The sequence below is a fragment of the Portunus trituberculatus genome, chromosome 20, assembly GCF_017591435.1.
Source record: "Portunus trituberculatus isolate SZX2019 chromosome 20, ASM1759143v1, whole genome shotgun sequence".
Taxonomy (NCBI): domain Eukaryota; kingdom Metazoa; phylum Arthropoda; class Malacostraca; order Decapoda; family Portunidae; genus Portunus; species Portunus trituberculatus.
In genome coordinates, this window is record NC_059274.1 from 4,032,501 (window position 1) to 4,050,000 (window position 17,500).

General features: G+C 44.7%; 1 protein-coding gene across 4 annotated transcripts in view; it reads left to right on the forward strand.

Moving 5' to 3' along the window:
- Positions 1–17,500, forward strand: part of LOC123506723 (protein bric-a-brac 1-like) — a 321,147-nt gene that overhangs the window by 145,581 nt on the left and 158,066 nt on the right. For 2 of the 4 annotated variants that reach the window (XM_045258990.1, XM_045258993.1), the window contains exon 2: positions 902–925. The exons of the other annotated variants lie outside the window; for them this stretch is intronic. In XM_045258990.1, coding sequence (XP_045114925.1) covers positions 902–925 — 24 coding nt within the window. The remainder of the gene's footprint in view (positions 1–901; positions 926–17,500) is intronic. 4 annotated transcript variants of the gene reach the window in all.

A 17,500-nucleotide genomic window follows, 5' to 3' on the forward strand; every position in this document is an offset into this window, starting at 1 on the left:
ATCACCTTCTTAAGGCGTAACTATGGCAACCAGGCGCATCTGATCCCGGTGCATTTACTCTCTCTCTCTCTCTCTCTCTCTCTCTCTCTCTCTCTCTCTCTATCGTTGGCGGGTCTGGAAGAAGCGAAACGCAACAAAATCTTCATCTTCGTTGTTTATTATCTTTTAAAATATTCTGTGCAAAGGCTTTATATTATCGTCGAGTTATTCTCCTTTGTATTTTGTCTAATTTTATGTCTTAGCCCCGCATCATGAGACTCGCTTTGAGAAAATGATCAGGAATAATTGTATGTTATTATCTCGCCACAGTCGTCCCTAATTACTGCTAAACTAAAGGACAGGCGAGGTGGAGAGAGAGAGAGAGAGAGAGAGAGAGAGAGAGAGAGAGAGAGAGAGAGAGAGAGAGAATGGAACGTGTGTGTGTGTGTGTGTGTGTGTGTGTGTGTGTGTGTGTGTGTGTGTGTGTGTGAGAGAGAGAGAGAGAGAGAGAATCGCTAAAAAGGAAACGTTTCAAGTGGAAGGAAGAAATACAGAATCACCATCGCCAACATCATCTTCATCACTCATCATCGTCATCACCAATAGTCGCGTTAGAGGAAGACGTTAGCTGACTGAAGTACCTTTGATGGAAGAGAGAGAGAGAGAGAGAGAGAGAGAGAGAGAGAGAGAGAGAGAGAGAGGAGAGGGAGAGGACAGTGACACAGACAGAATATCAAATAGAACCGGAAGAAAGAAAACTAGGAGAAAGATATAACAAAAAAAGTAAATAGAAACAAAATAAGTAAAAAAGGAGGATTATGAGTAAGTAGGAGGAGTAGGAAGAAGAAGAAGAGGCAGAGGAGGCAGCAGGTTATGGTAGGCTAGGCATAACGTGTGTCTAAAACTCACTTTCTTTTTGCAGAGACGCAGAGACGCACCCGACATGGTACTACCTGAGTATTGGTTCACCTTTGCCTGTGACTGACGCTCCCTTAGGCTTATCTAGAGTCCTTAGTCCTTACGCTTTATTTTTTAGTTTGTCTCCCTCCCCCTCCTTAGTTCATGCCTGTGGGGGGGGCAGGTCCTAATTTCTGTTTATGTTTTTGAGTTCCTGACTTAACTTACTAACTAACTGGCTGCCCTACTAACAACATCCCGCTAGCTGCTGCTACTAAAACTAACTAAACTACTTATTCTACTACTATTACTACTACTACTATTACTAATGTGCTTGACTTCGTTGCTCGTTGCCTAACCGTGTGTATGCCATATTTGTTACTGTGTTTGTACCATCGTGTTTATTTTCAGACGACTTGTGTTATCTTTTATGTAACACACGACAACACGAACGAAGCTGATAATAAGGTATCGAATCCTGCTTATGAGGTGTTGGATCGCTTTCATAAGGCGTTGGATCCTGTAAGTGACGGAATGGCAGGTGGTTGGAGATGGGATTAGCGAAGTATTAAAGGTATGCAGGGGTGAGAGGTCGCCATGGGGTGTTAGGAGGAAAGGTGAGAGTGTCAGGGAGAGTCAGGGAGGATGAGGGTGTGGGAGATTCTAGAGAAAAGTATGAGAGGTGGGATTTTGTGAAGTAAGCGAGAGTAGATTGAGTTGTAAGGGAGTTAGGAAGTGTCAGGGAGAGGTGAGAATGCGGGAGTGGAAGGATAAGAGTGTCAGATGTGAGAGTAGGAGAAATTTAGTGTAAGAGTAAGATAATATTAATGTGAGAGTAAGAGGACATTAGGACACGTGAGGATAAGGAAAATTAGGGTAGGTGAGGTTAGGTCAGGCTACGTTAGGTTAGGTGAAGGGAGTATCAGGGTGAGAAGTGAGAGTAAGGGTTAGGATAGGTTAGGTTTGGTTAGGTGACGGGAGTATCAGGGTGAGGAGTGGGAGTAACGGGTGATCTGTGGGAGTGAGGGGGTGGAGGGGGTGCCGGGGATGTCAGAGTGAAGGGTAAACCATCACAAGATTGTCGCCCCACCGGACGCTAGCACTTGCTGAATCCGGTAGCCGAGGTGGGGGGAGAGGGAGGGAGGGAGGGAAGTGGAGGAATGGAGGGAATGAAGGGAGAGTATGACACTGCCGGCCTTCTCTCCCTCCCTCCCTCTGTCTCCCTCTCTCCCTCTGACCTCTTCCCTAAACCCCTCAATTTGTCCCTTAGAAATATTCCTCGCCGCTTTTTACCGTAAGTGATTCCCCGGAATATAAATTTTGAAGGTAAATATTGAAAAGAAAAAAGTTATTACTCATAGATTTCTGGTTAATATGATAAGTAACATGTATATTTTTGCTGGTGTTTTCTGAGGGTTTGTTCTTTTCGTTGTTGTTGTTACTGTTGTTGTTGTTGTTGTACGAGTTATTTGAGTCTCCTTGCGGTATTAGTGCGGCAAAATTCCTTCGGGTATTGCATCGTCAAATAAGTTTAAAGAAAATGCCGACGAAGTTTTGAAACCGTGTCGCCAGAGTGCATCACTCACTCGATCATGCCCCGTTGTAAAATGGAAGTTTTACGAGTGTTTTCTATTTTAGTTAAATCACAGAATTATTATACTAAAATTCTCTCTCTCTCTCTCTCTCTCTCTCTCTCTCTCTCTCTCTCTCTCTCTCTCTCTCTCTCTCTCTCTCTCTCTCTCTCTCTCTCTCTCTCTCAAGCTTAGAGGCTCTTACACATTCTTAACGAGACTGGGACAGAGACACAGACCTCACCACTGTTAATTTGACATCAGAAGTCACGGTGTTTGAAAGCTGGCGGCGAGCAGACCGCGTTAAGAGCATTGCGGAGAGGTACTGAGGCCGCGGCGCTGGAGTGATGCTCTTGTACAAGCTCTTTAAATAGTTGGTACAGCCTGCAGTAAGCCGCCCTGCCTTTAGATAGTTGGAAAGCTCTTGAAAAGCCCTGAATAAGCCCTTTAAATAGTTGATACAGTTCCCTGAAAGCTCTAAAGTCTGTAGATGTAACATTTGCTGCACTCTCTTTCTCTTACTCGCTCACTCTCGCTCTCTTGCTCTCTCTCACTTCACCTTCCTTTGCATCCATCCAAGGAATGTTATGGATGCGTTTGCTTGCCTGCTTCAATATTCTCTCTCTCTCTCTCTCTCTCTCTCTCTCTCTCTCTCTCTCTCTCTCTCTCTCTCTCTCCGGCGGTGTATGTTTCTTCTTTTGCTTGCGTTTTGTTTGCGTCAATGTTGCTTGTTTTTTTTTGCTTGAATCTTGTTTCTCACGTGCATGTTTGATAAGGCAAAAGATGTGTGTGTGTGTGTGTGTGTGTGTGTGTGTGTGTGTGTGTGTGTGTGTGTGTGTGTGTGTACTTAGTCATATATGTGGCCTTCACCTTTCTCCCCTCCACTGATTGTCCTCTCTCTCTCTCTCTCTCTCTCTCTCTCTCTCTCTCTCTCTCTCTCTCTCTCTCTCTCTCTCTCTCATATTGATACTATTACCGCCAAACACACACACACACACACACACACACATGTAAAAAAAAAATCTTAGAGAGTATATTGAATTTTTTTTTAGAACACTAAAGTAAAAATGATGAAAAGATTAAAGTGAAAAAAAAATCGTCCATGTTTCTCGGCCAGATATTTGAAACGTGATTGGAATAATGCACTGAACTCTGCGCCAAGTAAATGCGACTTCTACAAACTCGCACGTGTTTTGAACGAACCCTTTTCTTTTTTTAGGTCTCCACACTCAGGGTTCATCCAGGGAACACGCTCAACTTCCGCCACAACACCTGCGGCCTCGGAAAGGACGAGACGCAGTGATTAAGTGAAGCAGTGACTCATTGCTTCGAAACACAAAATAAAAGATGAAAAAAATAATAATTACAAACTGGAGAAAGGAAAAAAAAGTACTTAATTACATATTCAAGTTTTATTCCGACGTATTTAGTGATTTATTTTTTATATTTTTTTTATTTGTGTATTAATAAGGGAATGGAAAGGTTAAATTATACACCAGTTAACTTATACTACTCTTTTTGCATCTTCAATTTTCCCGCTCCGTATTAATTGAAATATTGTGTCGCTTTTGGGAACATTATAAAAGTAGACTCACGAAACATTATTGAATTTGTGTCTTCTGCGTCGCAATTTGAGGTCATTGCGCTGCAGATTGCCTTCTTTCAATTAGGTGTGTTCGATACGTGTTCCGAACCGGTCCCCAACCCTCCCTCCCCAAGACTTGACTCACGCTGCTTTGTCATAAGTACCTCCGCTTCGATTGCTCTCTCTCTCTCTCTCTCTCTCTCTCTCTCTCTCTCTCTCTCATGTTTTATTATTCAGAATTTCATCTTTTCTCACATTCCTTCACACGTTCTTTTCTATCTCATTCAAATACATTCTATACCTCATTCCTCTCTTTCTATATTCCTCCATTTCCTCCATCTCTCCTCATCCTCCTCCTCTTCCTCTTCTTCCTCTTGATATAGCTCTCATTTTATCTTTTTTTTTTTTTCTTGAAGACTGGCGATCAATAAGAGAAGTCGTAGCTATTATGCAGGATAGTATTGTCTGAGGGAGGAGGGCGGGACTGCCTCTCCCTTGCCGATCGTGCTAAAGTGCTATTCACGACATGTTGGAAGAGTTGCGTTTTAATTTTGCTACAGCTCTTGGAGACGCGAAGGAGAGAAGGGGAGAGAGGGAGAGGTGGGTAAGTTGCTGTATGCTTCCTCATTTCGTGTGTGTGTGTGTGTGTGTGTGTGTGTGTGTGTGTGTGTGTGTGTGTGTGTTTCATTCTTCTTTCTCTTTCTCTTTCTTTCTCTCTTTTTCTTTCTCTTTTCCTCCTCCTCCTCCTCCTCCTCCTCCTCCTCCTCCTTCTCCTTCTCCTCTTCATGCTTTTGGCTGATGCGTCTCATTCTTGGACAAAATAAGAGAGAGAGAGAGAGAGAGAGAGAGAGAGAGAGAGAGAGAGAGAGAGAGAGAGAGAGAGAGAGAGAATCGCTTGCTGTGTTTAAGGATCATTAGTACAGTCCTCTCCTACCTACTACTATCTCCTCCTCCTCCTCCTCCTCCTCCTCCTCCTCTTCCTACTTCACTTCTTACACACCAATTAGACTGCTGTTTTGCCTCGTAGGGATATGCGTTTCTCTCCCTTTCTTCTTTCTCCTCCTCCTCCTCCTCCTCCTCCTCCTCCTCCTCCTCCTCCTCCTCCTCCTCCTCCTTTCGCAAGCTTTATCAATATTTTGTCGCTTGAGATAAGGGATTCAGAAAGATCCTTAGAACCGGTCGCTTGTGAATCGCTGAGAGAGAGAGAGAGAGAGAGAGAGAGAGAGAGAGAGAGAGAGATTGATGACATTTCATTGCTTTAGAAATCAAAATTCAAAGGCACACACACACACACACACACACACACACACACACACACACACACACACACACACACACACACACACACACACACACACACACACACACACATGCTCACGAACGTTGAACCACTTGCGAAACGAGCACGCACATACCCAGCCTCTTAACACACACACACACACACACACACACACACACACGGGGAGGCACACACGCACCCACGCACGCACACGGTGTCGACAGGACGAGGGTAGGCACTTGTCCCTCCGGTGAAGGAGTGTTGAAAATCCGTCGCATTGTCTGTCGGAGGAGGACCCTTAAAATTAAACCCGGCTAGACACTCACACACTCTGCTTTTTTTCTTTCTTTTTTTTTTATCCCCTGAGTATCTGCTTGCTCTCGCCACCGTCCGTTCTCCGCCTACTGAGTGCTCTCTCTCTCTCTCTCTCTCTCTCTCTCTCTCTCTCTCTCTCTCGTCTAGACCATCATTTTGTCATCATTTTGTATTTTTCTTTATCTTTCCGGCTGTCCCTTGCTCCCCATCTCTCTCTCTCTCTCTCTCTCTCTCTCTCTCTCTCTCTCTCTCTCTCTCTCTCTCTCTCTGCTGATATATCCCAGAAATCTCCTTCCTCCTGCATCCTCTGATATTCCTACGTCTTATCATTGGTACATTATCCACCCTTCTCTCTCCTTCCCTTTCCTTCCCTGCTTCCTTCCTTCCCTCATTTCTTCCTTCCTCCTCTCCTCTCTTCCACAATTTCCCTTTCGTCCCTTTGGCAAGTCTCTCTTTCTCTCTCTCTCTCTCTCTCTCTCTCTCTCTCTCTCTCTCTCTCTCTCTCTCTCTCTCTCTCTCTCTCTCTCTCTCTCTCTCTCGTTTCGATAGGTCTGTTGTTCTCCGCCACCAGATCGAAATCAAATTCAGCGGTTTTCTTTTAAAAATTTGACTCATTTCTTTTTCTTTCAGAGGTGGTGAGGTTTTTTATTTCCCTTTTTTTCATTCCCTTTGCTTAGTGTAAAGAGACGTGTGTGTGTGTGTGTGTGTGTGTGTGTGTGTGTGTGTGTGTGTGTGTGTGTGTGTGTGTGTTGTCTATATGATACCAAAACTTCCGAATCAACTCCTCCTCTTCCTCTTCCTACTCCTTCTCCTCTTCTCCTTCTTCCTACTCCTCTTCTTTCTCGTTTTTTCTATTAGTTTCTTTTCTTTTACTTTTCCTGCTTCCTCGTCCTCATTTTCTTCTTCCTCCTCCTCCTCCTCTTTACTCGCTTCTCATCTTCCTCATTTACTTTTTTTTTCATTTATTACTCTTACACATTCCTCCTCCTCCTCCTCCTCCTCCTCCTCCTCCTCCTCCTCCTCCTCCTCCTTCAATTCTCTTCTCCCTTATGCCGACTTTCCCTCGCTGGATAAACACTTATTTTTTACATACATTTACACACACACACACACACACACACACACACACACACACACACACACACACACACACACACACACAGAAGCGCGTGCGCGGCGATATTTTACAGGTGGAATCTTTTACACCTTCCCTCATTACTGATATTGACAGAGCATTTTGTTAGCCGTAATTAATTTCTGAAGCGAAAAAAATAAATTAATTTACCCTTCCCCCCTCTTCCCGGACCATCTCCTCCTCCTCCTCCTCCTCCTCCTCCTCCTCTTCCCGTGAATGAAAAAAAGAACTACAGCAGTCAGGTATAAATATGTCTGGCTTTGGGAGGTGAAAGAAGCGGCTATTGTTTCACTGAGATCTTTTTCCTCCTTTTTTTATCATTATTTTTCTCCCTCCCTCTCCCTCTCTCTCCCTCTCTCCTGGTCGCGTCCTCAGCGTTTCATTATCAGAGTGAAGTATCGAGACTAGAAAAACGCCGTGGGTGAATTTGATACCTGGAGTTAATGCTGAAAAGAAGTGGAATATAACTGCAAGGTTTTCACTTCGGGATTTTTCCACGTGTCTCCTGCAGAGGCTGGCCAAGGAGGGAGGGAGGGTGGGAGGGAGGGAGGGAGCGGCGGTGGCAGTGAGGTAGGGAAGGAGGAAAGAGGGAAGGAGTGAAGGGTAATGTATGGAAAGGAGAGAAGGAAGGCGTATGAAGGTGTGGAATATGAAGGAAGAAGGAAGGTGAAGGAGAAATGAAGGAGGGAGAGGCGTCTATGTGTTTGAGGAAGAGAGAGAGAGAGAGAGAGAGAGAGAGATTCTTCATCTTTACATTCTAATTGTTTGTTCCTCTCTATTATTTTTGCCTTTCGCTCTTTGACTTTCTTCCTCCTCCTCCCCAGCATACATAGTGTCTTTCTTTTCCTCTTATTTTTCATTCCGTCCTAATCTTCCCTCATCTTTTTCTCCTTTCCTTTCGTATACTTTGTTTACTTGTCTTGCTCGCATAATTAATTTCCTGTCCTTAAAAAGCATAATCATATCTCATAGTGTTCTGCTTTACCTTCCTCCTCCTGCCACTCCTCCTCCTCCTCCTCCTCCTCCTCCTCCTCCTCCTCCTCCTCCTCCTCCTCTTCCTCCTCCTCTTCCTCTTCCGTGCCGTCATCATCTTAACATTACAAAGACGTATCACCGAAGCGCCTCACAACCTCCGCCTCACCTTACCGATATTTCGCGCATAAGATGTATAATTCCCTCCAGGGAGTCCGCGGCATGTTCCCCTGCATCCCTCCGTCTGCGTCGCCCCCCGGAGCCGTGGTGGGCGGGACATGTGATGCTGGTGTGAATTATATAATGTTTTAAAGCAGACAAAGCCATCCTTAAATGTGTAACTTGGAAGCCTCTCGCACCGCCTGCCGCTCGCTGATGGCAGCTTGTGGCTTGGGGCGCCCAGCTGCGTCACTGCGCCGCCACGAGTGAGATGCAGTGCGTAGGGAAGTGGTATGGTGGTGTGGTGTGATTGTTGATGGTGTTGCTTTCTGTGTGTGTGTGTGTGTGTGTGTGTGTGTGTGTGTGTGTGATTGGATTCTCTCTCTCTCTCTCTCTCTCTCTCTCTCTCTCTCTCTCTCTCTCTCTCTCTCTCTCTCTCTCTCTCTTGTCCAGTTCTCTATTATTCCTTTTTTCACATGTACTTATCTATCCACCTTCCATCTCTTCTCCCTTTTCTATCTCCATCTCCTTCAGTTATACCTCCTCTTCCTCTTCTTATCTCTATTTTTTCACATATTTCGCTCCTAATTCCAACTTACCACGTTCCTGTGTAAGTATGCGTGCGTGGATGCGTGCGTGTGACCCAGTGTGATCCATTAGTCGCCGTGGGATAGTGACTGGTATTCAAATCTGACAATATTATAAAGAGTTTGACCCACGCATCAAAAGGAATCTGAAGCGATATTGCATTATAAAACAGCGACATCTGTATCTGTGAATTAATGTATTCCTTTTATCGCGCCCGAGAGCCAAGGCGCGCCCGTGTGTGTGTGTGTGTGTGGGTGTGTGGGTGGGTCGGTGGATGGGTGTGTTTGAGGAGGTGACTGAAATGGGGCCTCATTCAATAATCTGTGAATGATAAGTGTGTAATTGCATTGTTAGCTGGACAGTCGGGTCGTTAGCATGTCGAGGTGATCTGATTTCCCTGTCCGCCTCATTGGGTGTGCCGGGGAAGGAGTCACAGGGAGACGCTGCATAGGAAGAGAATTAGTCAAGTGTTATTGGACAGCTGATCATGAGCCTTTAGATTTTTTCTTTTTATTATTAAGCTTTAAAGAATGGAAATAAGTTGGTACGTAATTATGAACACGACTCTGAGCCACATTTTTTTTTTTTTTTTTGCGTTTTTCTTATTTTACTTTTTTTTTGCATTTTCAGTCTATTTTTTATCATAAAATGAACACTTTCGCTCAATCTATTTGTTATGTCTGTGAATATTTAATGTTTTATTAGATCTTAATTTTCTTATCGTTTTCTATACCCATAAGATTGCGAAAAAAGTAACACTGATGAAAACGGTAATGTGATAATGATGATAATAATAATAATAATAATAATCTTAACAATAATGACAATAATAAAGAATAGATAGAAAATTGTAACAAAAAAAGCAATGTCAAATAACACCAAACAATTAAGGAAGGAGAGGAAGAAGACAGTTAAATAAAGTGTAAGATTAACCGGAGGAAGAAGAAAATAAAAGTGAAAAAAAGGAGAAAAAGGACGACTTGAATAATGCACATCAAGAGATAACAACAAGAGAAGGACGAAGAAGGAAGGAAGGAAGAAACAAATTTTAAAGAAGGGAGAGAGAGAGAGAGAGAGAGAGAGAGAGAGAGAGAGAGAGAGAGAGAGAGAGAGAGAGAGAGAGAGAGAAGGAAGAAAACCAGAACCGAAAGAGAGGCAGAGGAAAGTGAATAATAAGAGGGACGAGGAAGAATTTTTATCGTGGTTTGCCATCCCCTCTTTCCTCTCTCTCTCTCTCTCTCTCTCTCTCTCTCTCTCTCTCTCTCTCTCTCTCTCTCTCTCTCTCTCTCTCTCTTCCCTCGATGCCAGTTGGAGTGGTAGAGGGAAAGAGAAGTAGAGAGAGAGAGAGAGAGAGAGAGAGAGAGAGAGAGAGAGAGTAGAGAGGGGAAAAGCCACACAGACGAATGAGGGAATAATGTGAAACGAATGGAGAACATAACACTGATTGAGTAATTAATTCCTTGATGTCTACATTCCCTATTCCAGTCCGAACTAATGCGGAAGGAGGGGAAGAGGAGAGGGGACGGGCCCTGGAAAATATTGGAAAGAGGGGTTGCAAAGGGAAATGAGAGAACAATGTGAAGAACAGAAAGAGATAGACAGGCAGTAAGGCACAGAGAGACAGACTGACTGCTGAGAGAGAGAGAGAGAGAGAGAGAGAGAGAGAGAGAGAGAGAAGAATTGTTTTAAATCCCTTCCCGCTGCTGCTATTGATGGTTAAGGAAGGGAAGAAAGGAAGATAGAGCAAGAGAAGAGAGAGAGAGAGAGAGAGAGAGAGAGAGAGAGAGAGAGAGAGAGAGAGAGAGAGAGAGAGAGAGAGAGAGAGAGAGAGAGAGAGAGAGAGAGAGATTGTCATTCGGGAACAGAGGAAGAAGGAATGTTAAAAGGCTTAGGTACGATGGATGAGAAATGGATAAATAAAGGAGGGGAGAGAGAGAGAGAGAGAGAGAGAGAGAGAGAGAGAGAGAGAGAGAGAGAGAGAGGATATCAGACCCAAAGCTTTGATTTCCAAATGTGTATTTAAATAGCAACATACATAACAGGGTACAGTGAAACGGGGGAGGGAGAGGGGAGTATATTGGAGAGAGAGAGAGAGAGAGAGAGAGAGAGAGAGAGAGAGAGAGAGAGAGAGAGAGAGAGAGAGATGTACTCAACATAATAAGGAAACAGTTGCTCCTTTTAAATTATCTTTTATTCACACTAAACCCCTTCAGTACTGCGACGCATTTTTACCATAAGCTTTGGGTATGATTAGACGATTTTATTGACATTAGGAATGGTCTATGACGGTCAGAAGATTAATGGCCTGAGTCTTCAGTATTTTAATCCCCACATACGTTTCTAAAGCTGTATAAAATCAGTAAATAGTAAGCAGAATGAATATGGAAACGTGCCATGGTACAGAAAGGATTAACATTAAGCCAAACTTAACCTAACCTAATCCAATTTAACATACAGGATTAGACTGACACATTCCTACAGGCTACAGACATTTCACCTACAGTTGTTAGCCGTTCTGTAGTTACGCGTGTTTATCTGAGAACAATTAACAAGTATGGATTGACTGTTTTTAATATGACCGATGACTGATGTGTTCTGGCCCGCTCTCTCTCTCTCTCTCTCTCTCTCTCTCTCTCTCCTCCTCCTCCTCCTCCTCCTCCTCCTCCACCTCCACCTCCACCTCCCTCCCTCCCTCCCTCCTTCGTCACCCCATGGTAAACAGAATCACCGACATTTGGATATAAAAACAAAACACATGTAATATTTTTTTTATGCCAAAGTCACCCTTCCAAAAAATAATTAAATACAAAACACTAAAAATTAATTAGTGGTGGAAAAGCGAGTGGTATAGAGAAAAAAATAGAGATAAAAAAAGAACAGAGTAAACGCGCTTCATTGAAACAGAACACAGTCTATAAATGTTGTTGTGGTTTGCAATGAAGCAGAACAGAAATGCATTGATCTGTTTTTTTTATTCTCTCTCTCTCTCTCTCTCTCTCTCTCTCTCTCTCTCTCTCTCTCTCTCTCTCTCTCTCTCTCTCTCTCTTACCTGGCTTCCTCAGGTGTTCTCCTTCAGGTGGACCCCTTCATTACCATCTAGGCTCTGTATTAATAAAGTGCCACGCTAGGGTGCAGTGTGTGTGTGTGTGTGTGTGTGTGTGTGTGTGTGTGTGTGTGTGTGTGTGTGTGTGTGTGTGTGTGTGAGAGGAGTAGAAGACAAATATAAAGAGATAAGAGAAGAAATAGTCCCCAAAAAAGTAAGAGATAGATAAAGAACGATGATATGGATGAGAAAACTGAAGAAAAAAGGAGGAGGAGGAGGAGGAGGAGGAGGAAAAGGCACAAGAAGAAAAGAAAAGAGATGAAATAGCCTTCGAAAAAATAAGAGAGAAATAGAGAACAAAGTTATGGATGAGAGGTGAAAAAAGAGAGGGAAAGGGAAAAGAAGGAAAGGGTAGAAAAAGAGAGACATTTTCGAGGAGAGGAAACGTCTTGGAAATGTATGATGCGTTTTGACAAGGGATGTATCGCCGTGGTTGGCCTGCTTTGTTGGGGAAGGTTATAGGCCGCTCGCACCGCCTCTGTGTTGCATTAAAGTTCCATTGGGTCGCCCGTCCGCCGCCATGATTAATGTGACCTTCTCAATTTTGATGGAACAAAACGCTCTGTCAATATATCGACCTTAGTCTTCCTTCCATGGCAGGAGATAGGTAGTCCAGCCTGACCTCTCTCTCTCTCTCTCTCTCTCTCTCTCTCTCTCTCTCTCTCTCTCTGCGCGCTCCCCTAGCCTCACACATCCCCTTTTGCATCCCTCACATCCCCTCTCACACTCCTGTTTTTCCCTCTTTCCCCTCCCCATTGTATAACCCTCTCATCCATCCCTTACTGCCCTCCCCTCCCCTCCCCTCCCTTCATTTCTCCCTCCCTCCCATCCACTAGAACTCTCCCCTCATCTCCCCTTTCCTGACCCCTCATGTCCCCTCTCTTTACCTTCTCTCTTTCTTTTCCCCTCTCCCACCATTCCCTCTTTTCTCCTATCCTCTCATTATTCTTCTTTACTCACCCACTCTCTCTCTTCTCCCTCCATGAACACTGGCAGCGAACACACACACACACACACACACACACACACACACACACACACACACACACACACACACACGTTGCTTCATTAATAAATGTTCCTCTTTGTCTCCACTGCCTCTATCTACACCTCACAGTTTCTTCGACCTTCCCCGAACACACTTTAAGCGTGGAACCCCCTCATCAGCCGCCGGAAGGGAGGGAGAGAGGACGAGACAGCAAGAGAGAAAAGCAGGGTGACAGGGCGAGGGAGAGAGAGGGAGTAATGGGGTCGGGTGGTGTAGGGTGGGGTGGAGTGTCTTGGGGTAGAAGCGAGGACTTCTGCCGGACAAGATTAGCGGACTGTGCATTATACAGACGGACATTTAACAAAGGTCGCTAAGTGAAGCAGCAGCGGACTTGAGGTGGACGCGTAGCTGAGGAATACTTGATTTTTAGTCCCTCGGGAGCCTGTGTGGACGACGACTAGGAGGAGGAAGATGAGGAGTAGGAGGAGGAGAAGGAAGAGGGTGGTGGTGGTGGGAGTTGTAAGGGTGAAAGGTTGAGAGTAAAGGTTACAATAGAAGGGAAACATTAACAGTAGCTCATGCACTAGTACTGATGGAATAGTCTACAGGTTGAACGCGGGCGGCTGTAAGGGTGAAGTGGAGGGGGTGGAATGTTCAGGGGAAGAGTGATGGTTCAAATTTAGTGCCATGTTATGAAATGTCTTCTCTCATCACGAATGTTTTCCACAGGTGTGAGAGAGTGTTCCTTCTCTTAACATTATTAAAACATTGTTAATCTGTCACTAGAACCACAAACCCTTAAAAACGCGTGTAGCTTCAACGTGATCCTTTTAAACGTAGTGGAATGGAAACACATACTCAAATAGTGGAGTTAGATCAGAGTAGAGGACGCCAGTATGTGGAAGGAATAGTAAAAGAGGAGGGTTCAGACCAAAGGTTATATAGAGTGGAAACATTAATAGAAGGTTACGTAATGGTGGAAGAGGAACAAAGGGTTGAGTGTGGAGTGTGTTCATGCGTATGTGGAGGGCTGTTGTTAGGGACGCGGTGGATCCCCCAGGGTGGAGATATGCATGTGTCACCAGGGGGAAGATTTCAATGATGGAAGACGAAAGCTGCCGGAATATCTTTCATTTTTTATATATATTTCTTACACGTCAGTCTAAAGAAAAGAGTTTGCGACACAGTGATTGATCGACGGTAAATATTGTAGTCACATGAAAGGTTTAATATTTAACACCTTCGACTCTCTCTCTCTCTCTCTCTCTCTCTCTCTCTCTCTCTCTCTCTCTCTCTCTCTCTCTCTCTCTCTCTCTCTCTCTCTCTCTCTCTCTCTCTCTCTACCCATGGAAAAAATTTGTGATGTTACTTCTTCAATACATCCTCCTCCTCCTCCTCCTCCTCCTCCTCTTCCTCTTCTTCTATATCTCACACCCTCACACTTTTTCACATGTTACAAGAAGCCTTTAGTTTTCTCCCTTCTTCACCCTACCAACGAACAATCCCCTACCCTACCTTAACTTCCCCTCCCCTGCCTCCCCCTTGCCGCCGTCCCACTTCCTCTCTTCCCCTTGGCCACTACAAAATTCATGGCGACGAATATTAAGTAGCCACCGCCACTCGCGTCGGCCACGTAGCTAGCGACCATGAGACCTGAGCCCTAACACTGAAACTTTCAACACCGTCCTCCATAGCGCTCCTCCTCCTCCTCCTCCTCCTCCTCCTCCTCCTCCTCCTCCTCCTCCGGGTGCTGCTTCTTCTTCTGCTGTTTCGTAAAGACAGAGATGGGACCTGATAGACATGAGTAAAAGGTAGTTTCAATGACAGAAAGGGCCGAGAGAGAGAGAGAGAGAGAGAGAGAGAGAGAGAGAGAGAGAGAGAGAGAGATGCTGGTTGGAGATATAAATTTAGACTTCTTAATTTTGACTCCACAAAAAAGCAACATTTTTGGGGGAAACTGCCTTCATGAAAGAGGTGAGGTGAGTAAGGATGAAAAGGGAGAGAGAGGACAAGGAAGCATGGAGGGAATAGTAGATATATAACCGAGGGAGTTGTGCGGCCCGTTGGGGAAAGGTATGGGAGAGAGGAAGGGGAAGGGGTGAAGGATGTGGGGAGGAGAAGGGAAGGGCATGTGTAGTAGTAAGGAAGGCATTATTTATGGACCAGGAAACTGGGATTTGTGGAAGTTTCTTGGGCGTGACGAGAAGGCAGGTAACTTTCTTGTATTATAGATAAGCTACAATTTTGTTCAACTCCAGACACACACACACACACACACACACACACACACACACACACACACACACACACACACACACACACACACACACACACACACACACACACATCACCACTACCAATGGCAGATACTCAACGCAAACATCACCATTATGCCTTGTCAATGATTAAGAAGAAGAAAATCGTTTGTTATGCATCGATAGAGGATAGACTGGACCACTCACGTAACGTTCACACACACACACACACACACACACACACACACACACACACACACACACACACACAGGTCGATACACTACAGCACAGGGGCAGTAGCGTAACAACACCACCTATTGTACTACTTATAAATGAGGAATTATGGGAATTGAACCACGTGTTGTGTAGTTTGCATTGTAGCCCTTCTTTGCCGAGGCAGCAGCGGTGATGTGATGGCAAAAAGGTGGTTATTCACTTCCCTTGTCTTGTTAATGTGTGGTCAAGGATTTATAGTTCTTGTTTTTATTACTGGAATTCTTGGTTTGTTTTCTTTACTGCTAATATTTTTTCTTGATTTTTTTTTTCATTTTTCACTTTTTTTCTATTTCTTTTTTCTTATTTTTATTCTTCCTACCTTCAATCTCCCATCTCCCCTTGCTCTCTCTCTCTCTCTCTCGATCTCCCTGTGTCTCCCGCATCTCTTTCCTCCTCCTCCTCCTCCTCCTCCTCCTCCTCCCTCTACAATCACTCCTTTCTCCCTCCCCTCTTCCTTCTCCGCTCCCCTCACTATCACTCCTCCCTTCCATTCACTCTATTACCCCAACTTTCCTCTCACTCTCCTCCCTCCCCCTCTCACTTCCTCTCACTTCTCCTCACCGTACACATTCCGTAGAGTTTCTCTTGAAGTATAATTAATCCCTGCATTTGGCTCTTCCTTGGGAGTCGACCATTAATATTGCTCTTTCCTCTTGTCTTTATTACTAGCATATCAAGGTTTTACTCCTCTCTCATCTCCTCTCCTCCTCCTCCTCCTCCTCCTCCTCCTCCTCCTCCTCCTCCTCCTCCTCTTTCCTTTCTTCCCTAGTTTATATGTCTGTAGTATGGTTGGAAGTCTCTCTCTCTCTCTCTCTCTCTCTCTCTCTCTCTCTCTCTCTCTCTCTCTCTCTCTCTCTCTCTCTCTCTCTCTCTCTCTCTCGCTCTGTGTGTGTGTGTGTGTGTGTGTGTGTGTGTGTGTGTGTGTGTGTGTGTGTGTCTGAAGGTCGATAACAAGCTAAAAAGAGGGTCGTGTGTAAAATATTATGTCTCTTGTGTTGCCTCATAAATACCTACTCTCGGTCGTTTTGTATTTTGTGAGATGAAAATGAGGTGAGTGAAGTGTGCCCTGAGAGAGAGAGAGAGAGAGAGAGAGAGAGAGAGAGAGAGAGAGAGAGAGAGAGAGAAATTAGTGACCAAACTGGAGATAAAAGTGAGGAGGTTCAACAGAGAGAGAGAGAGAGAGAGAGAGAGAGAGAGTGAGGGAGAGTGAGGGGGCTGGAGGGAGAGTGAGGGGGGTGCTGCCATGAATCGTGCATGGGGCTCAGGTCTGGACAGAGAGCCCCGACACACCACCTCACCCATAATTCAGAACTCCAGCTGACCTCTGAGTCCAGCTGCCATCATCTCCACCTCCACCTCCTCCTCCTCCACCTCCACCTGCACCTCCACCTCCTCCTCCTCCTCCTCCTCTTGTATGATTCTATAGTCTCCCTTTCCATGCATGTCCCCCATTCACCTTTGTCCTCTTCTCTCTCTCTCTCTCTCTCTCTCTCTCTCTCTCTTCTCTCGTTTTTCCTTGTCTTGTATTTGTTCGTATATATTTTTTCACCACCTTTGTGTTTTACTGATTCACTTTCCGTTGTCTTCACACACACACACACACACACACACACACACACACACACACACACACACACACACACACACACACACACACACACACACACACACACACACACACACACACGTCCTTAATATTCCCAATCTATTCACTCAGACCCCATTTGTCCCTCTCATGTATCCGATAATCCTGCTTAGTATTATTAGTAGTATTAGTTTTGGTCGTAGTAGTAGTAGTAGTAGTAGTAGTAGTAGTAGTAGTAGTAGTAGTAGAAGTTGTCGTTGTTGTTATTGTTGTCTTGTGAAAATCAATAGTCTTTTATATTTCATTATCATCAATAGTTTAGTTTTAGATGATTGTTCTTTATGAGGATTGTATGTTTGATTGTTTTAGTGTGTGTGTGTGTGTGTGTGTGTGTGTGTGTGTGTGTGTGTGTGAGAGTGAGAGAGAGAGAGAGAGAATGACGCTCATAAACATTTTTCCCCAGTTTTCGTTTTTCGTTGGCAAAACATGCTTCTCTCCCCTCACCCTTACCTCTCTCTCTCTCTCTCTCTCTCTCTCTCTCTCTCTCTCTCTCTCTCTCTCTTTCTCCCCTTCCCCCTTCCCCTCTTTCCTTTACCTCCTTCCCTCCCGTCCCTCCCCTACTTCCGTCCTCCAAATGCCAGGGTACGTTACTCCTAATGGCCAAGGTGGAGCAGCCAATCAGAGCCTTCCCCTCACTGGGCGGCAACCAATAGAATCGCTCGTGTGTTCCCTATTCAGCCAATCACGTCCCTCCTTTGAATGCATAGTTGTCTGTGGTGTTTTAGAAGTTAAATGGCTGTCAAAAGAACGAC